Genomic DNA, 27886 nt, shown 5'->3' with positions numbered 1-27886 from the left:
TCCTGCTAGTGGTGTATTCCTTACAATACAAGTGCACCTTTCTTTCTTTCATTGATTCCACTCAAAAGCCACCAAAGTTTCATCCTTACTTCTTTTACTGCTCATTTTACAATTAAAGTGCTTTAAGAGGTAAACGGATCAGAACAATGATAATTAAGAATAAAGGGGTATAGGCTTGTAATGTGGTTGCCAAATAAAATATTTATAGGCTCAAAAGGGTTGACTAGGGATAATATTTATTGTGGTAAGCATTAAGCTCAAACAAATCAAAGAAAGCCTAATATCATTTTTCAAACCGAGCAAAACCTAAAATTTCGCTTCAACTCACATGCCGGGCAAGTTCTGAACTCTAATGCAGTGACAGAGACTATACAATTTCTCACCACACATGGCACATGACTTACTAAGGACGATTCCATACATATTCTCCAACAATTGTACGTATTCACATAGCCACAAAATATTAAACATCAAACACAAAGTGACACAAGCCAAGAAAATGAGATATAGGCGTCAATAAACATGTTATTACTCAACAAGGCATAATAAACATTTTCAAACTATAGGGAAGGTACTACACATGCTAGAGCCTAAATATGCTACTATCAAATTAGTCAAAGGCGCCTAGCATTTCTCATTTTTTTTTCTTTTCTTTTATTCCCTAAATTCTATTCTAATCTAAAGACAAAACAAAACTACTACTCTGTTCAACTACATCCCGTGAAAAAGAACCGATGCACAAAGAAAAACCACGAGGGATTATTACTATCTACAATAATAAAAGACCTATATATATATTGTTAGACTTAAGTCCCTCAAGAAAACTGCCTAAGAGATCAATCGTCGGGAGAAGTCCAGTCATTTTATTTTATTTTAATTTAATTTTATTAAAAAAAATATAAAATATGGGGAAATACAAAAATAAAATAAACATTAAACTCACAAACTAATTAGTTCATCTAATTTTTACAAATGTCAGAGAATACCTTCTACCCCACACTTAGAGCATGCATTGTCCTCAATGCATATATAAATTCATAAATACAAAAACATGTAAGGTATTTGGTAAAACTCCCTGATCAGTCATCGTCCTCGCCCTCATCGTCGAAGGCTCCATCTATACCTGTCCAATCCTCATCCTCTGCTCCCTCAGCATCATCACCATCATCCTCTTCAGACTGCTCTAGTTCGGCCTCGGAACATACTGGTGTGTTGACATCCACATTATCTGTGAGTCACTGCCCATCGCCAAGCGTAACTAGCTATTGTTCATGAGGATTGAGCGGATAACGCTCCTCCAAGGTGGCCCTCTCCTCAGTAGTGGCCGGCCTTCCCCCAATCCTAAGCTATAAATCCATCATCCCATATAGATGTGCTATAAAGTTGTCATCTCGAGCATTGCGCTTGACACCTGTCATTGTGGCCATGGCATTCTCCTATTTAACTCGTATGCTTGTTATGTTCGTTAGTCTGAGGGGTGGAGGGTTTAATATATCAAAATCTCGCTCCTCCTCCACCTCTTCTTTGCGCAGGTATTGAGTCAACATTTTGGCGTAGGATAATTTGTCAATGCACTTGCTTGTTCTCACCTGGGACATCTAGTAGCATATTAAGTGGCCCACATTCACTTTATGGCTAGTCACGAGGAAGTACAAGATGCAGATCCTTTCACGACTTATAAAAGTCTTATGATTGCATGGTAATAGTCATGTGTTGATCAATTTTAGCCACACATGAGCTTCCGGCTTCATTTTTTTCTTTGGAAATTTCCTATGGCGTTGGTTCTTCTTGTCACGAACCCATGCAGCCACAGAATTGACACCACAGAGAGTGTGTCTCAATGCTAGATATGTAGGACGGGTGATGAAGTTGTCCAAGGGTTGCTGTGGAACATCCATAGCTCCCACAAAATTGCATATAGTTGTTACCAAAAAATCGATCAACCTACCTATAATAGGCACCAGTTACTAAGGATCATTTGGATCAAAACGGGCATAAAATTCCCGAACAAGGTTGACATTTATATCCCCGGTGTTTCTTAACACGTAGCTTAAGATAAGGTCGTGAATACCTTTCCAATTTGATTGGTACTTAGATTATAGGTTCCGCTCATGAATAACTGACTCGGAATGTATATGTCTTGACCAACAAAGCTTGTAAAAAGCCTTGGAAGACTGAGGTATGCTCTTCAGTCCAAATTCTCGTTATCCCTCAGGTTGTGGGCGTGTGGCTGCTATAGATGCAACTGCTTGCAACCCTTCAACTTGGCTTGAAGTGGCCTCCCCACCTTTTCTCTTTTTCTGTGGAGGTCTAGAAGAAGCCCTGGCCTTAGTCGGAACAGTAGCCTTGCCCTTGCCTTTACCATTGTCATTTTTAGGAGGCATACTTGTACCTTAGATACTTAGGAGGATTGGAGTGTTCTTCAATTGATGTCCCATGTGATTGAAAGAGATGATGATCGAAGGTCTTCAATGAAATTTGTGTGTGAGGGGAAGGGAAAAAAAAAAGAACGGGCAGTGTATTGTGTTTAGTGAGGTATGTGTGTTTGTGTAGTGTTTTAATATAATGAAGTTGGTAAACAAAGCTTAAAAAATTAGAAGGGAAAAGAGACGGGGAGTGAGGTGAGACTAATATAAAAAAGTCTAGTGTTAAGTTACGTGTGTGTGTGTTTGTATAGTTGTTTAATAGAAGTAAGTTATAAAACAAAGTTTAAAAAATTATAACACACATTACCTGGCGACGTGAGCTCCCAGCAAGAAATTTACCTAGTGAAGCGAGCTAATTAGACAGCTTACAAGTAGGCGACGCGGGCTCCTTAGCGAGCGGAGAAGCAGGCGACGCGAGGGCTGTCGCGAGGTGGACCTCGCTACAACCCATGCGACGCGAAGTTCATAGCGAGCTAGTGGTCTGGCTGGGCGAGGTATGATGCGTGGTATTAAAAAGCAAAGAAAACTGACCTCGCGATAACCCGCGCGACGTGAGTCAAAAGCGAGCTCTATCTCGCTATAATCGTTTGCGAGGCAAGGCTTAACACCAGGTTTTGCTCACTGTATCTTTTGCGACATTAGCTTAAACGTGAGGTAATTACCTAGCAACGCAAGCTGGAAAGCACGCTAGGCAGCAGGCGATGCAAGCAGTGCCGCGAGATGGACCTCGCTTAATCCCTCACTGGGCGAGCTCTATAGTACGCTTAAGACCTGGCAACGCGTGGTGTTTACCAAGAAAGGGAGTGGTTCGTTGTGTTTAGGCTTGTCAAGCTTCCAAGTGAGCAATGGATAGTAGGTTTACAACAATGGACAATAGGTGATCTCTGAAGCGTGCATGGGGGCTGGCCAACTGAGTTTTTACAACGAAAATGGGAGATGGCTAGGCGAAACCAATAGCGAGCTAAACACATGGCTGGTGACGATTTCAGTGAGCAAAGGACTATATGAGGCGAACCTGGCGACGTGAGCTCCCAACGAGAAACTTACCTGGCAAGGCAAGCTGCGAAGTAGGCGGCGTGAGTCATAACGCAAAGTTATTTCCTAGCTATGCGAGGTTTGCTGCCAAGTTTTGCTCGCTGTTTCCGACTCATGCAATCAAACTTCAGGTTTACGACTCATGCAATCAAACTTCAGGTTCACTCAACAATTGAGGCTCCTTTAAATGAATCACTGATACAACATTTTCCTCATTCATGCCAAGGTAATGTTTCAACCTTTGCCCATTAACTCTAACCCCGTTGGTTCCATCCTCGGATTCAATTTATACAGCTCCACTTGAGAGTACTTGCACCACTCTAAATGGTCCCGACCATCTAGATTTTAGCTTACCCGGAAATAGATTCAATCTTGAATTATACAACAACACGACATCTCCGAGTTTGAAAATCCTCTCTTGAATATGCTTGTCGTTCATGATCTTCATTCTTTCCTCGTACAACCTGGTTCTTTCAAAAGCATGGTAACGGAACTCATCGAGTTCATGAAGTTATGTGACTCTACTCGTACCAGTGGCCTCCAGGTCAAGATTTAATTGCCTTAATGCCCAAAAAGCTCTATGCTCTAGCTCCATCGGTAAGTGACATGCTTTTCCGAACACCAAATTGTACGGTAACATACCAATTGGAGTTCTGAATGCAGTGCGGTAGGCCCATAGTACATCATCCAATTTTTTTGCCCAATCAGTCCGAGTGGCATTTACAGTTTTGGTCAAAATACTCTTGATTTCTCTGTTTGACACCTCAACCTGACCACCTATTTGTGGGTGATACGGAGTGGAAACCTTATGGCCATGCCATATGTTTCCATCAACTTTGCAAAGGCTCGGTTGCAGACATGAGTTACTCCATCACTAATGATCGCTCTTGAAGTTCGAAATCGGGTGAAGATATTTTTTCTTAGAAAACCAATAACTCTCTTTGCATCATTTGTTGGGAGTGCTACAGCTTCTACCCATTTCAAGAGATAGTCTACTGTTACTAGTATATACTTGTTGCTGTATGAGCTAACAAATGGTCCCATAAAGTCGATTTCCCATATATTAAATACTTCCACTTCATGGATTAGGTTCATGGGCATCTCATGTCGACAGGAATATTCCCCGTACACTCATCATAACTCTTTACCTAAAAGTGTGCATCTTTAAACAACATCGGCCAATAGAAGCCCGACTCCAAAACTTTAGCAGTTGTCCTTACTCCTCCAAAATGATCTCCATAAAGCAAAGCATGACATGCCTGCAAAACAAAAGCTTAGTCTATCTCGGGAATACATCTCCGGATAATGTTATCAATACAAATCCGCAATAAATATGGTTCATCCCAGAAATACATGCGACAATCCCGAAAGAACTTTTTTTTCTGCATAGAAGACAATTCATATGGAACAATACTGCTTGCCAGGTAGTTTGCAATGTCGGCATACCATGGCACTTCCTTAAGTCTCGTGGCTAACAATTATTCATCTGGGAAAGTCTCCATGATCTCTTCCACATCAACCTTTATTTCAAATCCTTCAAGCCTGGACAAGTGATCGACAACTTGGTTTTCCGTTCCTTTTTGGTCATGAATTTCCAAGTCAAACTCTTGCAGCAGTAGAACCAATCAAAACAGGTGCGACTTTGCTTCCTTTTTATCAATTAGGTACCTGAGAGCAGCATGGCCTGTATAAACAATTACCTTCGAGCCTATCAAGTAGGACCAGAATTTGTCAAATGCGAACACCACTGCTAGCATCTCTTTTTCTGTCACTGTGTAATTTAGTTGGGCGCCATTCAATGTTCTACTATCATAGTAGATTGGATGCATGATTTTGTCTTTTCTCTATCCAAGTACTGCTCCCACGGCATGGTCACTTGCATCACACATCAGCTCAAATGGTTGCTCCCAGTCGTGTGCAACTATGATAGGTGCAGACACTAGCCATTTCTTCAATCCTTCGAAAACTACCATGCAGTCATCAGAAAACACAAAAGGATGATTTATTCCAAGCAATTTACACAAAGGGTTAGCAATCTTGGAAACATCTTTTATAAACCGCCTGTAAAAACCGGCGTGACCAAGGAAGCTTCTTATTGCCCTGACGGAAGTGAGTGGTGGAAGCTTCTCTATTACATCAATCTTGGCACGGTCCACCTCAATGACCTTACTTGATACTAGGTGTTCCAAGAATATACCTTCCTATACCATAAAATGGCATTTTTCCCAGTTCAGCACCAGATTAGTCTCCATACATCTTCGCAACACTCTTTAAAGATTTCTAAGACAATCATCAAAAGAATTTCCCACCACTGAGAAATCATCCATAAAAACCTCCATTATATCCCCATATCTATGAAGATGGCCATCATGCACCTTTGGAATGTGGCGGGTGCATTGCATAGGCCAAACGACATTCTCCGAAAAGCGTAAATGCCATATGGACAGGTGAATGACGTTTTCTCTCTATCCTCCGGGGCAATAGATATCTGGTTGTACCCCGAGTATCGATCCAAGAAGCAAAAATGGGACCTCCCTGCCAATCTATCTAGCATCTGATCAATGAACGACAAGGGGAAATGATCTTTTCGGGTGGCCTTGTTCAATCTTCTGTACTCCATGCAAATTCACCATCCTGTGACTATTTTTGTTGAGATTAATTCATTGTTCTCATTTTGCACAACAGGTATCCCACCATTCTTTGGTACCCACTGAACTGGGCTAACCCAGTTGCTATCTGAGATGGGAAAAATAATTCCCGCATCTAACCACTTGATCACTTCTTTACAACTTCCTTCATGTTAGGGTTCAACATTCTTTGATGTTCTCTAGAAAATTTGTGCCCTTCTTCCAGTAGAATTTTATGCATGCAAAAGGCCAGGATGATACCCTTAATGTATGGAATAGTCCAACCAACTGCATTCTTGCACTCTTTCAACACTTGCAAATGTTGTTCTACCTGCACATCTAACAAACCAGATGAGATAATAACAGGTAAAGTTGTATTAGGTCCCAAGAAAGCATACCTGAGGTGAGATGGTAGCGGTTTCAGCTCCAATTGCAGTGGTGCTTCGATCAATGGCTTGGCTGGAGGGTTCTTTCTTTCTTCCAAGTGTAAAGGCTCAAATTCATGCTCTCGTTTCCAGTACCCTTGCCCTTGAAGATCCAACACCCATTCCGCCAAGTCCTCACCATTTACTTCTTCTAAGTTCATAAGGCAAGCTGTTAGAGGCTCTTTTGCATTAAGTGCCTCATCATCTTCCTCCATGATTACATCCACCGTGTTTAACAAAGAGCAATTTGGAAACTCACCGGGTCGCCGCAAAGACTTTTGCACATTAAATGTTATTTCTTTATTATTCAGCCTCATTTTCAGCTCCTCCGTTTCACAATCAATCAGAGCTCTCCCTGTGGCAAAGAATGACCTTCCCAAAATTATGGGAATCTCCTCATCAACCTTGTAGTCCAAAATGACAAAATCTGTTGGAAATACGAATTTTCCAACTTGCACAAGTACATCGTCAAGTATACCTGATGGCCTTTTCACCATTCGGTCAGCTAGCTGCAGTAACATGGATATGGGCCTTGCTCTTCCAATGCCTAACTTTTTATAGATAGAGAATGGCATCATATTTACACTTGCTCCCAAATCACACAATGCTTTGGCAAATGAATAACTACCTATGGTGCATGGAATTGTGAAGCTTCCAGGGTCGGATAACTTCTTAGCTATAGGTCTTGATACAACAACACTATAAGTCTATGTCAACGTGACAGTTGCCAAGTCTTGGAAGTCGAACTTACGAGATATCAAGTCCTTCATCATTTTTTCATAACCGGGCATCTCCCTCAAAGCATCAATTAGAGGAATGTTTACCTAAATTTTCTTAAACATTTCCATAAATGTGTGTACTGTTCATCCTTCTGATATTTGGCCAACCTCTGCGGGAATGGTGCCGGAGGTCGCTTCTTTGCTCTATCTTGAGTTAGATCCTGCTCAGGCATTTTGTCTAATGCCTTCTCCTACACTTTCTCAGTCTCCTCCGCAACCTCTTTTTCCTTGTTTATTTACTCTTGGGCTGGTTGCACTCTTACTTCTGTTAGTTCAGTTGACTCATCTAACTCAATTGGCACTGTCACATGTGTTTCATAGGACCGACTCTCACGAGCAATTTCTTGCTCTATATCAAGATCTCTACCATTTCTCAGGCTCACCGCCATAAGCTGATTCGGGCCCTGCTCCTTCAGATTGACATGTGTGTATGCAGGTAAAGTCCCTTAGGGACGATTATTCAGAGCCATATATATATGCCCTAATTGAATCTCATTGCCTTTTATCGTTGACTCATGTGCTTCCACCTTCTCTTGCATTTTTTCATTAGACCCAATTAGTTGCTGCAACATTCCTTTAATTTCAGAAAACTCATCATCTTGTCTCACTAGTTGTTGTTGCTGAGGTTGTTGATAAGCTAGTTGCTGATTTTGCTGATTGTACCCCTGTTGCCTTTGGTAAGGTACTACTTGACCCTATGGTCGCATAGCTCCAATATTGTTAGTGTTATTGTATTTTTTATGTGCTAGAATATATTATTGATATTGATGCCCCCAATTCTAACCACCTTGCCTTTGGCCTCCATAATTGCCCACATAGTTCATGTTCTCTTGATAATTCTGGTTGTCACTTTCACCACTCCACGAACACACGTATGGTTGGTTAATGCATGGTGTACATAATTCCCCATTATCCGTGTCAACTATGTGTAACTTTTTCTGGTCTGATTCATCAATCTTATTGGTGGGGATACTCATTTGTGTCATTAGAGTAGCCATATTATCGGCTATGGAGTTGTTCGGGTCCAATGCTACTGAATGAACTATAGGGGTGATTGTAGTGTCTCTTGTCATCCAGCCTGAGTTTTGAGCCATTTTATCTAGCAAGACTTTACATTCTCTAAATGACTTGCTCAAAAATGCTCTACCTGCTGAAGCATCAACATTGGCCTTCAAATTATAAGCCAATCCCATGTAAAACCGTTGTCCCAACATCTGATCTAGAATGACATGATGTGGACACTTGACCATCATACCTTTGAATCTCTTTCACGTTTCTTGTAACGTTTCATCTGGTTTCTGCTTGAAGCTCAATATCTCATCAACCTACTTGACAATGTTATTGGGTGGGTAGAACTTATTCAAAAATTATTTGACTAATACCTCCCAAGTTTTGATGGAATTTATGGGGAGCAAATTAAGCCAAGTTTGGGCTTCTCCTGTCACTCATAATGAAAACAACATCAGTCTTATCGCTTCCGGTATCACATTTGGTTGCCTTTGTGTGACACAAATTGACAAAATTCTTTTCAGATGCTGCTGTGGATCTTCAATGTAAGACCCGGAGAATAGTCCCTTGTTTTGCAGCAGATGTAGCATGTTATTTGTGATTTGAAATGATTCTTCTTGTATATGAGGGACTGCAATTGCAGTTGCCAAATTTTTAGCAGTGGGTTGTGCCCAATCATACAAAGCTACTTCTGGCACAAGAGGTGCCATACCCTAATTATTCGGGTCATTCACATTGTTTCGATTGTTTTGATTATCCAAAGCGTCACCCATGTACGGTTCAATTTTCTCTCTTGGTGTGATATTGTTGTTTGTCCTTCTTGTTTGCACGATTTAATTCCTTGAAAGCTTTCTCAGGATCCGGTAATGCTTCAAATAATTCACAAGTTCTTGAAGAGTTTCTAGGCATACACCTATAACACACAAGACCACAAACGTTAGAATTTCAATGTAATGAATAAAAATGGGAAAAATTAACTAAACTAAAAATTCTAGCAATTCTTGTAGTTGTAATTAGTATCAATGTTGCTTCCCCGACAACGTCGCCAAAATTTGATCACGCCCAACTATGCTTTATAAAAAGGACTAACCAGTCATTGCAAATATAATCCGGTTTACAAGTCCGGAGTCGAATCCTACAGGGAAATGACGTGTTAATTACAACTAATAGTTTTACACAAATTCAAGTAATCAACCTTCAGAAATATTATATAACAATTCGAGAGTTTACTAACTAAGATCAAGGTAATTAAAAATGCAATAATTTATAACTAACAAGGCAAATATTGTAGACAAGTTTTGGAGAAGTCTAAGGTTTTGATTTGCCCTATTATCGGAATCTTCCCCTCTACGTTTCCTATAAATTAGCCTAAATATTTTCTACCGATCGTGAGTACTTTAAGTGTTGCAGCTTTCTTTCGAGTAACTACTATAATTTACTAGACGTATTCTCTCAAACTACGCTAGTTGGCACTAATTTACCGCTCACGACGATCGCACCAAGGCTTCATTATCTCTAATCCCTCCTTTAAACCCTCTGTATTGATCTCTCAACTACGTTAGGAGTGGTGTTGTTCAACAACTACCTAAATGTGCACTCTCTCTCGAGCAACATACAAACTAAATAGGCATAGTTAATTGAGAGTTCTTCAATTAACAACAATGAAAATATAGTTGAACAAGTACAGAAAAATCAAAGGCAAATCTATATTAAACGCAGTAGAGAATCATCCTCCAATAGGTTCCATCAAACCTTAGATTAAAGAGTTTAGCTACTCATAAATACAACCACACTCCACATAATGTTCAAAGACATAAACTACAAAGTAAAGAGATAAATTGAGAGAAAGCTCATTTTGATCCTTGCTTCCAAGTGCTCTGCAACCTTTTTCTTCTCCAAAATAATGTCCAATGCTAGAATAACTCATTTAGAGAGTATTTATGTCAATTCCCCGATCCAATTTCAGGTTTGGGTCTTTTAACTCGCGACTTTTAATTACCATGCTATAAACCTCGCGAAGCTTGGTCTATAGCGTGGTCAACCTGGCGATAGACCTCGCGAAGCCTGGTCAATAATGCGGTAGACCTGGCTATAGACCCCGCGAAACCTGATCTATAGCGCGGTCGACCTGGTTATAAACGTCGCAAAGCCTGGTCTATAGCACGGTCAACCTGGCTATAGACCTTGCAAAGCCTGATCTGTAGCACGGTTTGGATACTTGATGCTTTTGTGCTCTTTACTTGTATTTTTGTCCTGTTTTTGTGCAATTTTCATTTGATGATTCCTTCCGATGTTCCTACACATAAAACAACACAATGTAGCTCAAATATCACACAATAACCCATTAGGCCAACAAAATATAGGGCGAGTAAAGTGCTAAAAGTAAAGCATTTTGGAATCACATCACCTACCATTATATAAAGAATATTAAAGATCATATTTGCATATATTTAGTCAATGGAAATATTTTCTACAAAGGTAGATCTTAAGCCTATTACAGGTAAGTTTTATAATTTATACTTTTTTAATATTTAGCTAAGCTACTTGGACTCTATATTTATTCTACTCGAACTTGTTTGTAGAATTATGACCTCGTTTACCATAGGAATGAAGTATTACCTCAGTTTTTAGCATATTCATCTTCCTAATTGATCTCTGATACGCTCTTCCTCTCAATTGCTGAATGATTTTTCCTTATTTTCTCATAACAATTTATCTTCCTCTCGTAGCATATATCCCGTTAAATTAGTCGAGGTACACCACAGTTATCCAAAAAATAATTCGGGCAAACACACTTATTTTACACTAATACTAGTATTAGTGTAACGACCAGACAGGTCGTTTTGAGATCTAGAGTGTCATTCAGCGGTTTGAGGCCTTGAGTAGGTTCACTTCAGGTATTACGACTTGTACATGTGGTCGGAATTGAATTTCGAAAGTTCGGAGTTAATTTGGAAAGAAAATTCTCATTTCGGAAGCTTTAAGTTGGAAGAATTGACTAAATTTGGACTTTTGAGTAAACAATCTCAAAATTGGGATTTGAAGGTTCCAACAGGTTCGTATGATTGTTTTGGACCTGGGCGTATGTCCGGATCGGGTTTTGGATAACCCGGGAGCGTTTCAACGCATGTTGTGGAAACTTGGCATTTAAGGAGGATTCTCATAAATTTGGGTTGAAGTGTATTTTAATGCTATTGATGTCTGTTTGGAATTCTGAGCATGGGAATTGTTCCGTATGGTGATTCTGGTCTTATGAGCGCATCCGAATGTGGATTTGGAGGTCCGTAGGTCATTTTGGAGTCATTTGGCGAAAGTTGGAATTTGAAGATTTTTGGGAAGTTTGACCGGGAGTTGACTTTTTGATATCGGGGTCGGATTCTGATTCTGGAAGTTGGAGTAGGTTCGTAATGTCAAATGTGACTTGCGTGCAAAAGTTTAGGTTATTAGGGCGTGTTTGATAGATTTTGGCATCGAATGTAGAAGCTTGAAGTTCTAAAGTTCATTAAGCTTGAATTAGGGTGTGATTCATGGTTTTGACGTTGTTTGATGTGATTTGAAGGCTCGAATATGTCTGTATGGTGCTTTAGGACTTGTTGGTAGGTCTGGTTGAGGTCCTAGGGGCTTCGGGTGGATTCTCGATGGTTAACGGTTCAATTTTTGGACTAAAGGAAAAGCTGGAAAATCTGGTTGCTAGTGTAACTGCTTATGCAGAAGATTCATCATAGAAGCGGCCTCACAGAAGTGAGGAAGTGGACCGCAGAAGCGGCTGGGAGCGATCTGGTCAGAGGCCACATATGTGAAGGATTTCCCGCACCTGCGAGATTCCAGATGCGGCCGTTGGAGCGCGGAAGCAGAAAGAGAGGCGCAAGTGAGCGAGCTCATAAGCGCTTGAGGCCCGCAGAAGCGAAAGCGCAGGTGCGCTATTTGGGGCGCAGAAGCGGGGGTTGTTGGGTTGTGCTGAAGCCACACCTGCGATGGATTATCCGCAGGTGCAGAGCCACAGAAACGGTTAGTGGACCGTAGGTGCGAGATGTCGCTGGGCAGTGTGGTTTTATAAAAACGGGATTTGGTCCATTTTCTCTCATTTTTCACTTGGTTGGAGCGATTTTGGAGATCTTCCAGGGGAGATTTTATCAAGCATCACAAGGTAAGTGATTCCCACCAATTACATGTTACATACATGGTTTGTATAAGGATTTAAACATGGAAATTAGTAGAAATTGTGGGGTTTTTGGTAGAAAACCTAGAATTTGCACGCAATTGGACATGGAATTGGGAATAAATCATATATTTGAGTTTGTAGTGTTATGGGTAATGATTATCTTCGAAAATTTTCGGAATCTGGGCATGTGGGCCCAAGGGTGACTTTATCGACTTTTTTGAGCGGAGTTGGAAATTGTTATAAATTAATTTATAATGAGTATTAAAGTATGTATTTATGGATTTACATATTTATTTACTAGTTTTGGAGCGACGGGCATCGGTTTGAGCCGTTAGAGAGGCTTTAGAGCCGATTATGAAACTTCATAGCGAGGTAAGTCTATTTTCTAACCTTATAAGAGGGAATTAACCTTGGAGATGGATTAATTTATTATGTGCTTCTATTTGTGGGGACTGCGTACGCACGAGGTGACGAGAGTACGTACGTAGCTACTAATTATGCTTAAGTCCGGGTAGTCTAGGACCCAAATCATGTTGTTCTCGCATTGTTTGCACCCTACTTGTTAATTTAATTGCGTAAATCATATTGGAACTTGATAAAAGAATCGTAAAAGGTTAAACTTCATTTACTTGAGTTTTGGACGGGTCATTTGACCGATAATGAGAATTGGTATTTCTTTGAATATTAGCCCCTTAATAAATCTTGAGTTGGTTGTTTTAATATATTTTCTCTTCTTGTAGAGCGGGCTGATGAATGGGGATTTTGACTACTTATTAGCATATTGTTTCTTTCATTTTAGTCCAAAAGTGTTTAATTGTGTTCCCGAAAACTGATGAAATATGCTTAATTGCAGGAATGGTAGAAAATGAGCCTCAACGATGAAATCCAACGCAAGAAGGAGTAATTTGAACCAAGGACAAAAACAAGCACAAGAGCTCTAAAGTGCGGACAACAGATTTTCATCTGCGACCGTAGATTATGTATAAAAGGCCATCAGAGATCTGTGAGAATTGTGGTCCGCACATGAAATATGCGGCCGCAGAAGCAAAGCAAGACCAAAGTTCAGAGAACATGCATATGAGGTTCAATGGAAGTGTGGGCCGCACAATAAGCAGACGATCAGCTATGTGGTCGCAGTTGCATTTGTGCGGTCCGTAGAAGAGTAGCTCCACGCCGGGTATTGCCAAATGAAGGGTAAGCAAGTACTATAGTCCCACCCCGTATTAGGGCGGGAAACTTCCAACGTGATGCTCACTTTGCTCGAGCAACGAGGGTTCTTCACCGGTGCACCGGGTCAAAATGCATATAAGCATTTGAAGGGGTTCGTTGATACGTGTTGGGGAAGCAATCAAACAAATGTCTTCGAGGATACTTTGAGGCTAAGGCTTTTTCCCTTCTCTTTACTGGAGAAAGCTTTAGATTGGTTGGAACGTTTGACAAATCATTCCATTCGTACGTGGGATGAACTTGCGGAGAGATTTATTTCAAAGTACTTCTCTCCCTAGAACATGGCTATTCTTCAGGATGAAATATTAGCATTCAAGTAAGAGCCTAATGAACCACTACACGAGATATAGGAAAGATATAGGATAATGGTGAAAGAGTGCCCCAACAATGATATGGCAGATAACATGATTCAACAAACTTTCTATCGGGGGATCAATACCACCAACCAATGTGTAATGAATCAACTTGCCAGTGGGAACTTCATGACTACGCCTTATGTAGAGGCGTGTGATATTTTGGATGAGATGGCAGATACTTCATCGGCGTGGAAATCTAGAGCCAATGTTCCACAAGGTGACCCAAATGTGATTCTTCTTCATAAAGAGTTACATGACCATGGGCAAGCCATAGCCAAGTTGACTACCATGAACTAATTGGCAAAGGCTCAACTTCAACAAGTGCAAAACCCGAGGCAAGTCAATGCTATGGAGGGAGTCAATATGATGGTAAACAAGAGAAGAACAAGAAGTCCACAAGTGCAACAAAGAGTGGATAATTTTGTGCAAGATGATAGTGGGTATGATCAAGAAGATTCTTATAACGATCAAGATGAAGAGGTCCAATATGTGAACAACTTTCAAGGGCAAAGAAACAACTCCCAAGGCCCCAGTCAACAACAATGGAGACCTTCGAATAATCAAGAAAATTGGAATTCTAGCAACCAAGGAAATTGGAATGGTGGAAACAATCAAGGCAATTGGAGTGAAAGCAACTACCAAGGGAATTGGTAAAATAATAACAATCAAGGCAATTGGGGAGGTAACAACTAAGGCGGGTGGAACAACAACCAAGGAAATTGGGGATCGGGTTTTCAAAGGCCCCCGATGTACCAACAACCGAGCAACCCACCTTCTTATCCTTCTCATGGTCCTAGTTTGTCCAAAAATGAAATGGGTCGTATTGAGAACATGTTCAAGCAAATGATGGAGAAGAATGTCGATTCCGATGCGCAATATACTTCACACAACACATCAATCCGTAACTTAGAAGTGAAAATGGGTCAAATCTCTCAAACTTTTAATTCTCGTCCTAAGGGGCACTACCAAGTATCAACGGTGGTGAACTCGAAAGGTGGGAACCCAGCGGGGCATGCCATGGCCGACACTACAAGAAGTGGAAAAGATAGGAATGCACCTACCTCAAGTCAAAGGCAACTTGTGAATGATGAGCAAGTGGTAGAAGAAGAGGAGATCCCGAACAATGTTATGCAAGCAAATGATGAAGTGCGGATTGATATTGATGACACGGTGGAAGAGACTCAAGAGGATGTGAACCCATCTAGGGATCATGTTATTGACATATCGTAATCGGTGGTTCAAAAAGTTAAGGCACCATTGCCTAAGACACCACCTCCCTATCCTCAAAGGCTTGCCAAGGAAAATGGCGATAATCAATTCAAGAAGTTCATTGACATAATGAAGAGTCTCTCTATAAATGTGCCATTAGTTGAAGATTTAGAGGAAATACTCGGATATGCTAAGTTTATGAAGGACTTGGTGACAAAGAAGAGATCGATGAATTTTGAAACTATCAAAGTCACTCACCAAGTGAGTGCAATTGTGCATTCGATGGCTCCAAAGTTGGAAGATCCCGGTACTTTTACAATTCCTTGTATCATTGGAAGTGCCGAATTTGCAAAGGCTCTTTGTGATCTTGGGAAGAGTATCAACTTGATGATCTATTAGGTTTTCAAGACATTGGGAATTGGGCAACCAAGACCCACATCTATGAGATTACAAATGGCCGATCGTGCAATGAAGTGACCGTAGGGGGTGATTGAGGATGTATTGGTTTGAGTTGACAAGTTCATTCTCCCAATGGATTTTGTGATTCTTGATTGTGAAGTGGACTATGAGGTTCTGATTATTCTTGGTAGACCTTTCCTTGCTACGAGGAAGGCTCTTATTGATGTGGAAGCCGGTGAACTCACTTTCCGGGTGGGTGATGAAAACATGGTGTTTCACGTGTGCAAATCTATGAGGAAACCGAATAATAATGGCGTGTGTTCGTTTGTTGACTTGGTAAGCGATGTGATTATTGATGATACTAGTGCCGTGATTAATGTAGGTGACATGTTGGAGGCCGTTTTGCTAAATTTTGATGATGATGAAATGGATGGCTTCATGGAATGTGTCAATTCTTTGCAAGGGATGGGGTCATACAATTATGCACCTCGGAAACTTTCCTTGGATCTCGATAGTAGGAAAACTCCTCCTACAAAACCTTCAATTGAAGAACCTACTATCTTGGAGTTAAAGCCATTGCCTCCACATATCAGGTATGAATTCCTTGGCCCATGTTCTACTTTATAGGGTATTCTTTCCTCTTGTTTGACTAATGTGCATGTTGACTCTACATTGGCGGTGCTCCACAAGAGGAAGAAAGCTATTGGGTGGACTTTGGCAGATATTCGGGGAATAAGCCCCGCATTTTGCATGCACAAGATTAATTTGGAGGAAGATGCCAAACCCTCCATTGAATATCAAAGGAGACTCAATGAAGCAATGCAAGATATGGTCAAAGACGAGACATAAAGTGGTTGGATGCCGGGGTTGTCTACCCCATTTCTGACAGTTTGTGGACTTCTTTGGTGCAATGTGTTCCGAAGAAGGGGGGCATAACTGTGGTCACCAATGATAAGAACGAGTTGATTCCAACAAGAACGGTGACCAGATGGAGAGTGTGCATGGACTATCGGAAGCTAAACAAAGTCACAAGGAAAGACCATTTCCCACTACCCTTTCTTGACCAAATGCTTGATCGGTTGGCTGACCGGGCATTCTATTGCTTTCTAGATGGATATTCGGGCTACAATAAAATCCTTATTGCCCCGGAAGATCAATAGAAAACAACTTTCACTTGTCCCTATGGCACTTTCGCTTTCAAGCGGATGCTATTTCGCTTATGCAATGCACTGATAACTGTTCAATGGTGAATGATGGCGATCTTTACGGATATGGTAGAGGACTACCTTGAAGTCGTCATGGATGACTTTTCGGTAGTCGGGGATTCCTTTGATGAATGTTTGGAAAATTTAGGTAAGGTGTTGGCAATATGTGAAGAAACGAACTTGGTGTTGAATTGGGAGAAATGCCATTTCATGGTCGAGGAGGGTATTGTCCTTTGCCACAAGATTTCGAATAAGGGGATAGAGGTCAATAAGGAAAAAATAGAGGTGATTTCTAAACTTCCACCTCCAATATTCGTGAAGGGCGTGAGAAGTTTCTTGGGTCATGCGGGGTTCTACCAGCATTTCATAAAGGATTTTTCCAAAGTGGTGAACCCCTTGTGCAAGATTTTGGAGAAAGATGCTAAATTTCACTTCAATGGTGATTGCATGAGAGCCTTTGAATTGCTCAAGTTCAAGTTGACAACTACTACCATTATCACCGCCCCGAATTGGAGCATTCCTTTTGAGCTCATGTGTGATGCTAGTGATGTGGCAGTTATAGCAGCTTTGGGGAACCATATCAACAAGATCTTTCATCCGGTCTACTATGCTAGTAAGACCATGAGTTATGCCCAAGTCAATTACATTGTAACCGAAAAAGAGCTACTTGCCACTGTGTTTGCTATTGAAGTTCCGCCCTTACTTGATGGGTACAAAGGTGATTGTCCACACGGATCATGCGGCACTTGATTACCTTATGAGCAAGAAAGATTCAAAATCTCGGTTGATGACATGGGTGCTTTTGTTGCAAGAGTTCGATATAGACATTCAAGACTAAAAAGGAAGTGAAAACCAAGTGGCGGACCATTTGTCTCGTTTGGAGGAGGAGGGGAGGGCACATGATGGCCTTGAAATCAATGACTCCTACCCCTATGAGAAAATCTTATCCATTTCAATGAAAGATGTGCCATGGTTTGCGGATCTAGCAAATTTTCTCGGGAGTGGTATTATCCCGGATGAGTTCTCTTCAAACCAAAGGAAGAAGCTCAAACGGGATTGTCTAGACTATTATTGGGATGAAACATACCTTTTCCCGATTTGTACGGATGGAGTGATTAGAAGATGTGTACCGGAGGAGGAACAAGTTGAAATTCTTGGGGCTTATCATTCTTCTCCGTATGGTGGTCAACATGGTGGAGCAAGAACGGCGGAAAAAGTGCTAAGTTGCAGCTTCTATTGGCCCAATCTCTACAAGGATACAAGTGATCTTGTCAAGCGTTGTGATGAATGTCAAAGGGCTGGTGGAATCTCAAAGAAAAATGAAATGCCCCTCACCACCATTTTGGAAATTGATATTATTGATGTGTGGGCATTGACTTCATGGGACCTTATGTGAGTTCTTGTGGAAACACCTACATCTTGGTAGCTGTTGATTATGCGTCAAAATGGGTTGAGACCGTTTCTCTACCCATTAATGAAGTAAGAAGTGTGGTGGCATTTTTGAAGAAGAACATCTTCATAAGGTTTGGTAGTCTGTGGGCTATAATAAGCGATGGGGGCCGCATTTTTGTAACAAAGCATTTGACACCTTGCTTAGCAAGTATGGTGTCACTCATAAAGTTACAACTCCCTATCACCCACAAGCAAGCAGTCAAGTGGAAGTCTCCAACAGGGAGATAAAGAGTATTTTGTCCAAAACAGTGAATGCTAATCGGACGGATTTATCAAAGAAGCTTGATGATGCACTATGGGCTTATTGGTCTGCTTTTAAAACTCCTATAGGGATCTCTCCATACCGGTTGGTGTTTGGAAAAGCTTGTCATCTTTCAGTGGAACTTGAGCATAAGGCCATGTGGGCTTTGAAAAAGTTAAATCTTGATTGCTTGAGCATAAGGCCACCTTGCGGGTTGCACATTTGAATGAACTAGATGAATTCTGGTACCACGCATATGCAAGTTCGTCTTTGTACAAAGAAAGAATGAAGTACCTTCATGAAAATTACATCCGAAATAGGGAATTCAAGGTGGGCGATCTTGTTTTATTGTTTAACTCACGATTGCTGTTATTTCCCAGAAAGCTGAAATCCAAATGGAGTGGTCCCTTTGAAATTGTGGGTGTGACACCTTTTGGTGCATTGGACTTGAAGAACAAAAATGATGAGGCCACCTTGCGGGTTGCACAAGGCCACCTTGCGGGTTGCACATAAGGCCACCTTGCGGGTTGCACATTTGAATGAACTAGATGAATTCTGGTACCACGCATATGCAAGTTCGTCTTTGTACAAAGAAAGAATGAAGTACCTTCATGAAAATTACATCCAAAATAGGGAATTCAAGGTGGGCGATCTTGTTTTATTGTATAACTCATGATTGCTGTTATTTCCCGGAAAGCTGAAATCCAAATGGAGTGGTCCCTTTGAAATTGTGGGTGTGACACCTTTTGGTGCATTGGACTTGAAGAACAAAAACGATGAGGTATTTCAAGTCAATGGTCACCAGGTGAAGTATTATTTGGGACAAGCTGATGATGGTCAAGAGGTGGAAGTAATTCATTTGAAGTGATGGTAATATGCGTCGTGTCGCGACGTTAAATCAGACGCTTTTATGGGAGGCAACCCATGTTTCTTTTTCTTTTTCTTTTCTTCTTAGATAGATTTTATTTTGTGCTAACTAGATTCGAAGTGTGTTGCAGGAATGTGTGTGCTTTATAGGAACTGGGCTCAGAAAAATTGGCTAAGTAAGAAAAAAGTGTGGACCGCACAATTCTTGGTGCTGCAGTAGAAGGCAACTGCAACTGCACAATTCTTGTGCGGACCGCACAAACTGATATGCAAAATTGCAAACTCTCTGAAGTTTGTCTGTCAGAGAAATGGCCAAAGTACGGCCGCACAAGGAAATATGCGATCCACACACGTAAATCTGCGGTCGCACACGTAAATCTGGGGACCGCAGATCAAAAAAGGGAGGTTGAACACCAAGTAACAGAGTGCGGACCGCAGAAGGAATTCTGCGGCCGCACTCGTCTCTTGAACCCTCAACAAATCCCGTATAGTATAAGTAGTAGCCCTAAGGCTACTGTTGAGACTTTTCATTCTCTGAGAAATTAAAACAAGGGACAAAATCTTGCACACTACTGAGTCAATCATCTGCCACTTAATTGAGCATCTTAGATCATTCCTTAACACCACTTCATCACTGGTATGTTCAAATCATTTATGGAATTCTTTAATTTTCTTAGTTAGTTTATAATTTAATTATTATTTTAGACCATTTGTCAATTTCATATTTATGTGGGATGTAATTTGTGTTAGGTAAACTCTTAGTTGCTATTTGGGGAATGGGTAATTGGTTTATCATGTTTAATTGCTACTACCATGTCCAATTTGTGCATAAAATTGAAACCCTAAAGGACTGTGCCCGATATAATTTTAAAATGTGCGGCCGCACAATTACAAGGAATTGTGCGGTCCACAGAATTTCATGCTCAGGGCATTTGGTTTGGCAAAAGTACGGACCACACTTGAAATTGTGCGGTCCGCAGAGATCGGGGCATTCTCTATTTTTAGAGAGTTGCCATTTTTAAGATATTCAATGTGCGGTCTCAATCAAAAATGTGCGGTCCGCACTTTAGATGTGCGATCGCACTAAATATTGTGCAGACCACAGTTTAATCTCTGCGACCGCACTTTCCAATTGTGCGGTCCGCACAACCCAACCTACGGCCGCACTTGCAATTGTGCGTACCACACTTCCCCACCCTGCAACATGTTATGTTCTGCAACTTTCTGCTTATCTGCACTTGAACAAGAACTAACTCATGCTACTATTTTGTGCAGAATATGGTTAGATCACGTGGTCGTGGTGATATATCAAAGGGTAGGGTGAACCTTCCAGAGGCAGAGGCAAAAGCACTTTACCCCTCGCCCTCCAAAAAGTAATCAGTAAGAAAACCACAGCAGGCCGAGGTAGACAGTTGGAGCCCTCTTAATCAAGTTCATATGCCCTGTCTAGGGAATCATTAGAGGGCGACTAAGTATAAAGGCATCATGTTGTGCAATCACAGCCATAGTTGCCTTAGGACAGATACCAACTGAGAAACGGGCCTACCTCTTCTGAGAGCACTTCTGAGGGGTCGGAAGGTAACAGTCAGGCTTTAGAGCCTTTTATCTACACATGCCTCTAATGCACTTTCTACCACAATGGATATTGATGATCTCTCAAATGATGGACGAGGGGTGATACCATAACAGCCGGCCTTGAGAGGTCAAAGAAGAAAGAGATGTGGGAAGATAGATTTATGAGTCTAGCTACCTTTACGAGCTTCCAAGATTGGTGGCCGACAAGATCGCTTACTCTTGAGCTTCAGTTTAATTTGAAAGAACTTGATAAGTATAACCCAGAAGTATTGAGACAGTTCAGAAAGAGAAAGGGGTAGATGTGGTTCACCCAGAGTGTGAAAGATGCCAAGGAATACCTGGTCCGGGAGTTTTACGCCAATGTGGCGCATATAAAGAAAGAGGCCAAGATAACAAAAGTGAGAAACCTGAATGTGAGATTTGATCAGACCACCCCGAACACATATTTAAGGTTTGAGGATGTGGAGCCTGTGCAATACCTAGATAAGTTAGCAATAGGAGATGCAGTTCAACTATGGCTAGCTGAGATTCTTGCAGCTCCGAGGCCGCCTCCAGCATGGATCATAGCAAGGGTTCTAATTCAGCGGACTACCCTAAATTTTGAGGCAAAAGGATAGAAAACATTCGTGTGTAGCAGACTAGACCCATGCCGAAATGAAATAAACCTTCAAATTCAGCGGGCAGTGCTAGTCGCCTCTATCATTGTCGTGATGTCGGCAAACATATCTATGGTCGTCAGGAAAGGTGACACCTCCTACTCGTATCCCAACACTATCACTGAGTACCTTACATATGCGGGGGTGGAACCAAGGGATTTTGACACCAAGGTGAGGGCGAAGATGCCTTTCTCATGGTATTCTTTGATGGATGGTGGAAACCCAAAGAAGAAGGGTCAACCCTCTACTACTGTAGGCTAGTCTGACGAGCCTACGGGGGTAGCTGCTAGGACAGTTGACATGCCATCTACTTCAGCAGATCCTTCTGATAGTGCAGCAGCTATGCCTCTACCTCTTTCTTCAGGTCCTTCACCATTAGTGCCTTCCATATCAGTTTTGAAGTAGGTGACCATGTCCATTCATATACTATCTACGTTGCGAGTCTCCCAAGCACTGGCGAGCCTTAACAACTGGATGCAAATAGCCACTACAAAGATGACTGACATAGCTAGTGCTATTGCAGCACAGTAATCCATCCCGGCACCCCAGATACCTTCGACAGTGGAGGACACATTGAAGAAGATCTTGGAGAACCAGAACACTATCATGAACACCCTGGTAGCACATGAAATAGTGATTGAGGAGCTTGGGAAGCAGGTATAGAAAATGAAGAAATCCCAAGCATACAAGAAATCAGTTAACCGACTGATGATAGAGGTGACCAAGATAGCAGCAGCTGGTGACCTTCCATTTGATATGCTGTTGGGGATAGATCTAGCAACACTAGTAGATCCAGCCGCACCATCAGCACCAGTGGCACCAGTCTGAGGATCCAGACCTGTCTCCCTACACTGCTGAGGCAGCGCAATAGATGTTCACCAACCCAGCTACTCCCAGAGCGGAGGATGATGAGATCCAGTTAGAGGAGGCTGAGGGTGGTGACGCTGCTATGTACACATAGATGTCCAAGGCCACATAGGGAGTCCTCTTTGCTCTTACCTTTCCTTATTCTTATTTTGTTAAGCATTGGGGACAATGCTTATTTTTATTCGGGGGGGGGGGGGGGGTCTATTTGATATTTGGATAATTTGACATTTGGTTTGTAATAACTGATAACATTTCCCTTTTTCTTTTTATTATGTATATAGTCTTCTCTCTCTCTATTGATGTATATATTTTGTCTTTTCCTCTCTCATTATGTATCTTCATTTATGCTTTCAGTAGCTCTCTTTGAAGCTTCTTTATTTTATTTTCTTATTAGTAAATGTTTAATTCAGTAGCTTCTTGTTTAGTATAATAGCTTCTTTTTAATCTAGTAGTTTCTTTTTATGTTTAAGTGGTCAATAAGCCTTTGGTTTTCATAATGCCACGGTTCTTTCCAAAGGTAGTTTCTGTGTGAACCGGGTGACTCTTCCCAATGATAGATGGCGTGACAACCTTCTTAAGGGATTGAGTCCGTTTTTTGTGTTTAGGAAAGGATAGTAGTAGTAGTGAATAAAAAGACCTAATTGAGTCAAGCTCGAAGAGTCAAACATGCTTTACTTGGTACCAACACACTTAACTATGTGCTTGTGGTTAAAAATAAGGTTTTTGAAAAGAAATAGCTCTAGTTAGTGACCTTTTGACTCTTGTGTTGACTTAGGCAATCATCCAATGGTTTAGTCGAGCCATTATGATTTTCAATATTGAATATGGTCGTTGTGGCTCCTCGACTCTATCCTTTTTAACAATCCAGCTGCGTGAGAGGTGAAATATTTTTGTTACAAGTCCAAGTACCCGTGCAAATGGTCTAGAACTTGCCCCGAATGTGTTTCTAGGTGAAATTTTAAGTTTTCTTGGCTTGAGAAGTGATTGTAGGCTCTCCTTCACCCACTTGAAATTTTTCATGCCCCACCAATGTTGTTATCCCTAGTCAACCCATTTGAGCCTAAAATATTTCTCATTTGATCACTATGTTACAAGCCTTTACCCGTTCTGTCGTGACCCTCTCTAGGCACCCTGAGCTTTCCTTAACACTCTTGTGAAATAATTGACTAAAAACGTATGTTTGGGGGGACAAGAAGTTTGAAAAAGGTATCAAAGCACAAAAAGAGAAAAGAAATGAAGAGAAGGAAAGACAAGAAAAAGAAAGAAGAACAAAGAGAAAAATACAAAATGAAAGTGAATAAGTTGAAAGGTTGAATGGATTTCAAAGAATAGTAGTGATGCAAGTCATGGAGAAAACAAAGAAGGAGGAAATGAATATCATAACCAAGAAAGAGTAATGCTAAGTCTCTCTAATCCCCCTATGGTAAAGAAAATTCCTCAAAAAGTGGCAAAGTATGAGTCGATAAGAGAAAATAGAGTGCTTAAGGTAAGATGAACCCGCTCTATCATAGCATATCCAATCTTAGTCCAAAAGACTTCATTGCATTTCGAAAAAGACCTACGTCATTTTAAACCGAGTGAGCTTACATTAGTGGTGATTTACATGAGGGGCTAGCCTATGATACTTAAAGCTGTACTTGTGACATTCTTTTGAAAGAGATAAGCAAACCTTTCACAAATCTTTGAATTGAGTGATACATTCTTAAGTGAGATATGCAAATGGAGAATAGAGGAGGAAGAGTTTGGGATCCACAATGACCTACATGAAAGAGCGAGCTTCCTTGATGAATAAAGTCAACTCTTGATGCTCAAGTGTCACATTAGACCTATTTTTGCTTAAAAGCTCAACCCAATGCCTTGTTAATAATTCATAAGTGTCTGGGTAATTGTTGCTCCCAATTGATGTGTGATTGATTCATTTTTGATTAGCTGAAATATCTCTAAACTTGTGGAGGTGGGAATTATTGTATATGCTTGAGGACAAGCAAAAGCTTAAGTTTGGGGGAGTTGATGAGTGGGGATTTTGACTACTTATTAGAACCTTTTTGCTTTTGTTTTAGTCCAAAAGAATTTAATTGTGTTCCCGAAAATTGATGAAATATGCTTAGTTGCAGGAATGGTAGAAAATGAGCCTCAACAATGAAATCCAACTCAAGAAGATCATCAGAGATATGTGAGACGTGCGGTCCGCACATGAAATGTGTGGCCGCAGAAGCAAGGCAAGACCAAAGTTTAGAGTACATGCATATGAGGTTCAACGGAAGTGCGGGCCGCACAATTATTGTGCGGCCGCAGAAAATCAGCTATGCGGTTGCAATTGAATTATGCGGTCCGCAGAAGAGCCATGTGCGGCCGCACTCAGAAATGTGCGGACCGCAGAAAGAGAGAGATGTGGCTGTGGAATTGTGCGAACCGCACATGGAATTGTGCGGCCGCAGAACCTCCAAAAGGGTAATTTTGTCCAAAAATTCCAGCACGGCTTAAATAGAAGAGGTTCATTTTTTTTAGGTCAACTTTTGTAACTTTTGACATCAACAGCCATTTACTTTACTCCTTTTAGTAGTTTTATCTATTTTATGTTTTTTGAATATTACTTTTATCATCTTAATCATTAATATGTGTTTAATTATTACTTCTTCTTCCTTATCTTCTAATTTAAGCATGAGTAGCTAGGTTTTCACTAGGGTTGTGACCCAACCCTAGTGTGTAAACTTAATGGGTGTTTGATTGATTGCTTGTTTATGGTTGGGTGTTGATTATCTAGCCTAATTGACTTGGCCTCTACTTGAGATAGAGAGACTTAGTCAAGGAAACCTTGACTAGCAAGAAATTGAGTCAATCGAGAGATTGATAAGCCTAATTAAAGGGTTGAACCTAGAGATAGTAAAATCCGACTTGAGCTTACTATCAACTGCTTTGTTCAATACCCGTTTGGACTTGAGAAAGTCAAATTGGAAAAACTCACTCTCTGACTGAGAGGTATTGAGTGGGTACTTGAGTGTTGATAGCTATAATACACCTAGGTGACGGTCATAGCCCTAAGCCTTTTTATCATTTGAAAAACAAACAAAAATAATTTCCTAGTTTTAATTCTTAGTTGTTATTCTTAGTTTAAAATAGACTTAGATCAAATCAAGTTTTTGGAAGTGCAATTTGAGATAATTCAAGCTCATTCACTATAGTATATACTCTTAAATCCCATTCAAAGCTCCCTGTGAAATATCGACCCTGACTCCTTGTTGGGTACTACTATTGCATCGACTGTTTCATAACCTTAAATAGAGGTGTAATTTAGACGAGATCACGGACCAAAATCCTCGTTAACAAACAGATACATCTATGGTTCATGCCGTTTGACCCTCGGCAGCGCACAATTTATATTTATATGTTGGATCGGGCCGTACAACCTCGGCATAACTCGTGCATAAAATTCTTGAAGTCCAATTATATTCTATATTATTTCATTGGCTTGAAAGATTTAATCTGTTAAATAATGGAAATTAATTTGATTTTTACTACCAGTGAAAGAATTGTTTATTTATTTCTTGTTATTAAGCTTTCGGCTATTTTTACATAATCCATGCTTAACTATAACATCGGTATTTTATTATTAGCCTATAGTAAGTGTCGGAGTCGATCCCTCGTCACTACTTCTTTGAGGTTAGACTGGATTACTGGGTACGCATTGATTTATGTACTCATACTACACTTGCTGCACATTTTGTGCAGGCACATATATGTCCAGTGGTCATGTAGGCGCAGAGGTGCGGTCATTTCCCTTGTTACGAGTCCACAACACTCGGAGTCTCCTTCAGAGTTATTTATATATTTCCTGTCTAATTTGTATTCTAGACAGATGTATTTAATCATATTTCCTAGTTAATGCTCATCACTTGTGACACCGGGTTTTGGGGGTTTCTACAGGTTATCAACATTATAGTTCGTGTAAATATCATCATTCATTCTGTAAATTCCAGTTTTATACTATATAATTAATTAAAATCATGATTTCAAATTATTAAAAGGAATAAGTAAGTTGACATAACACCGTTGGCTTGCCTGGCGGCTGTATTAGGCGCCATCATGATCTTTAGTGGATTTCGTATCGTGACAGCTTGGTATCAGAGCATTAGGTTTACTTAGGTCTCACGAATCATGTACAAGTCTAGTAGAGTCTTACGGATCGGTACAGAGATGTCTGTACTTATCTTCTAGAGGCTACAAGGCTATTAGGAGTACTTCCCTTCTTGATTCCTCCTTGTGCGATTTGATCCCTTCGAGGCCTATGCCTTTATTTCCTTCCTATTCATTCTTGTATGGTGTTGAGCACTCGTGTCAATTGGGCATCGAGGAGTTGCAGTGGTACTATCGACATGGAGCAGGATGTTTCTCCCTGCGTATCCGAGCAAGTTATTATCGTCTTCTTGCGGAAAGATGTTCTACCATTTCAGCTCAGTAGCAGTATTTTTGATGGGATCGAGGCTACGCAGAGATCGCTATGATATTCAGATGTTGTATCATACAATGTTGGTGTAATGGTGGGGTATTTGTTTACGTGTCGAGGCAGTTAATGACTTTAAAGGAGGATTTCTCAGCACTTGATTTGAAGGTTCAGCGTTTATTTAAAGCAAAGTAAAGGCAATCAGGCTATGAATGTTCAGGTTTGGGTTGGTGGAGTAACGAGACTTGGTATTTTCGAGCGTGGCGGAATTTTCATCTGCGATGTAGTGTCGTTGTCCTTGTTGAATGTATTAAGTCCGACGGTGTTATGGTCTTCTTCAATTTGCCTTTGGGGCAGAGTATTGTGAAAGGACACCAGTAAAATAGTCGTCTGAGAATAGCGATGTGCAACGGTTCAGAATCGAATCGGTGTTTCTAATGTTGATGGCTCGAGAAGGATGATCTTCTAGGAGGTTTAGAGTTGATAACAAATCACTGGTTTCGGTGCTACAGGTATGGATTTGAGTTGAGGCAACATTTGGGTAGCAAAAAATGAGGAAGGGCATGGAGGGAGGTGTCTCGCGATGGTTGAATTACTAATAGGTCAAGTATGAAAAGCAGAGGTCGAGCAGTTACTTAAAGAATATGGTTTAGCCAAAGTGGGAGTGACAGTGTCTACGGTAGGATAGCCATATGACTTGAGAAAAGTTTGGAGTGACTTGGGATTCATGGTGGACAGTGACTAGGTCTACAGACTAGTGAGTTCAAAATTTAAGTGTGGTGCCTAAAGACTTCGAGTCTGTGGTATGGATAAGTATCGAGCTTCTGCAGTGGATTATGAAAATGGGGCTTGGAGTGTTCTATGTTATCTTCGGTCTATGGTGTAGCATTTGACTAATGGGAGAAAATAACTTCGGATTCATAGAGGAA

At 40.8% G+C, this 27886-nt stretch overlaps 1 protein-coding gene and 1 non-coding gene across 2 annotated transcripts; one reads left to right on the top strand and one right to left on the bottom strand.

Annotated features, from left to right (window-relative positions):
• Positions 1–6236: 6236 nt before the first annotated feature.
• Positions 6237–7681, bottom strand: LOC138903907 (uncharacterized). The gene is made up of 2 exons (XM_070192480.1): positions 7556–7681; positions 6237–7220 (listed from the first exon to the last, which is right to left on the bottom strand). The coding sequence occupies exons 1-2, from the start codon at positions 7679–7681 to the stop codon at positions 6237–6239; spliced, it is 1110 nt and encodes a 369-aa protein (XP_070048581.1).
• An 835-nt stretch (positions 7682–8516) lies between these two features.
• LOC117280136 (small nucleolar RNA R71) lies at positions 8517–8619 on the top strand. The gene has a single exon (XR_004510614.1). It is a non-coding gene; the product is annotated as a small nucleolar RNA R71 (small nucleolar RNA).
• Positions 8620–27886: the final 19267 nt, after the last annotated feature.

The sequence above is a fragment of the Nicotiana tomentosiformis genome, unplaced genomic scaffold (genome assembly GCF_000390325.3).
Source record: "Nicotiana tomentosiformis unplaced genomic scaffold, ASM39032v3 Un00125, whole genome shotgun sequence".
NCBI classification, from domain to species: Eukaryota; Viridiplantae; Streptophyta; class Magnoliopsida; order Solanales; family Solanaceae; genus Nicotiana; species Nicotiana tomentosiformis.
The sequence above is the reverse complement of the archived record's forward strand: the minus strand, read 5'-3'. Positions and strand labels throughout refer to the sequence as shown.

Coding starts and splice junctions, on each gene's coding strand:
- LOC138903907 (XM_070192480.1), bottom strand. CDS start 7,681: ATGGCGGTGAGCCTGAGAAATGGTAGAGATCTTGATATAGAGCAAGAA. Junction 7,221..7,555: donor AGTCAACTGAACTAACAGAA/GTAAGAGTGCAA, acceptor ACGTTGACATAG/ACTTATAGTGTTGTTGTATC.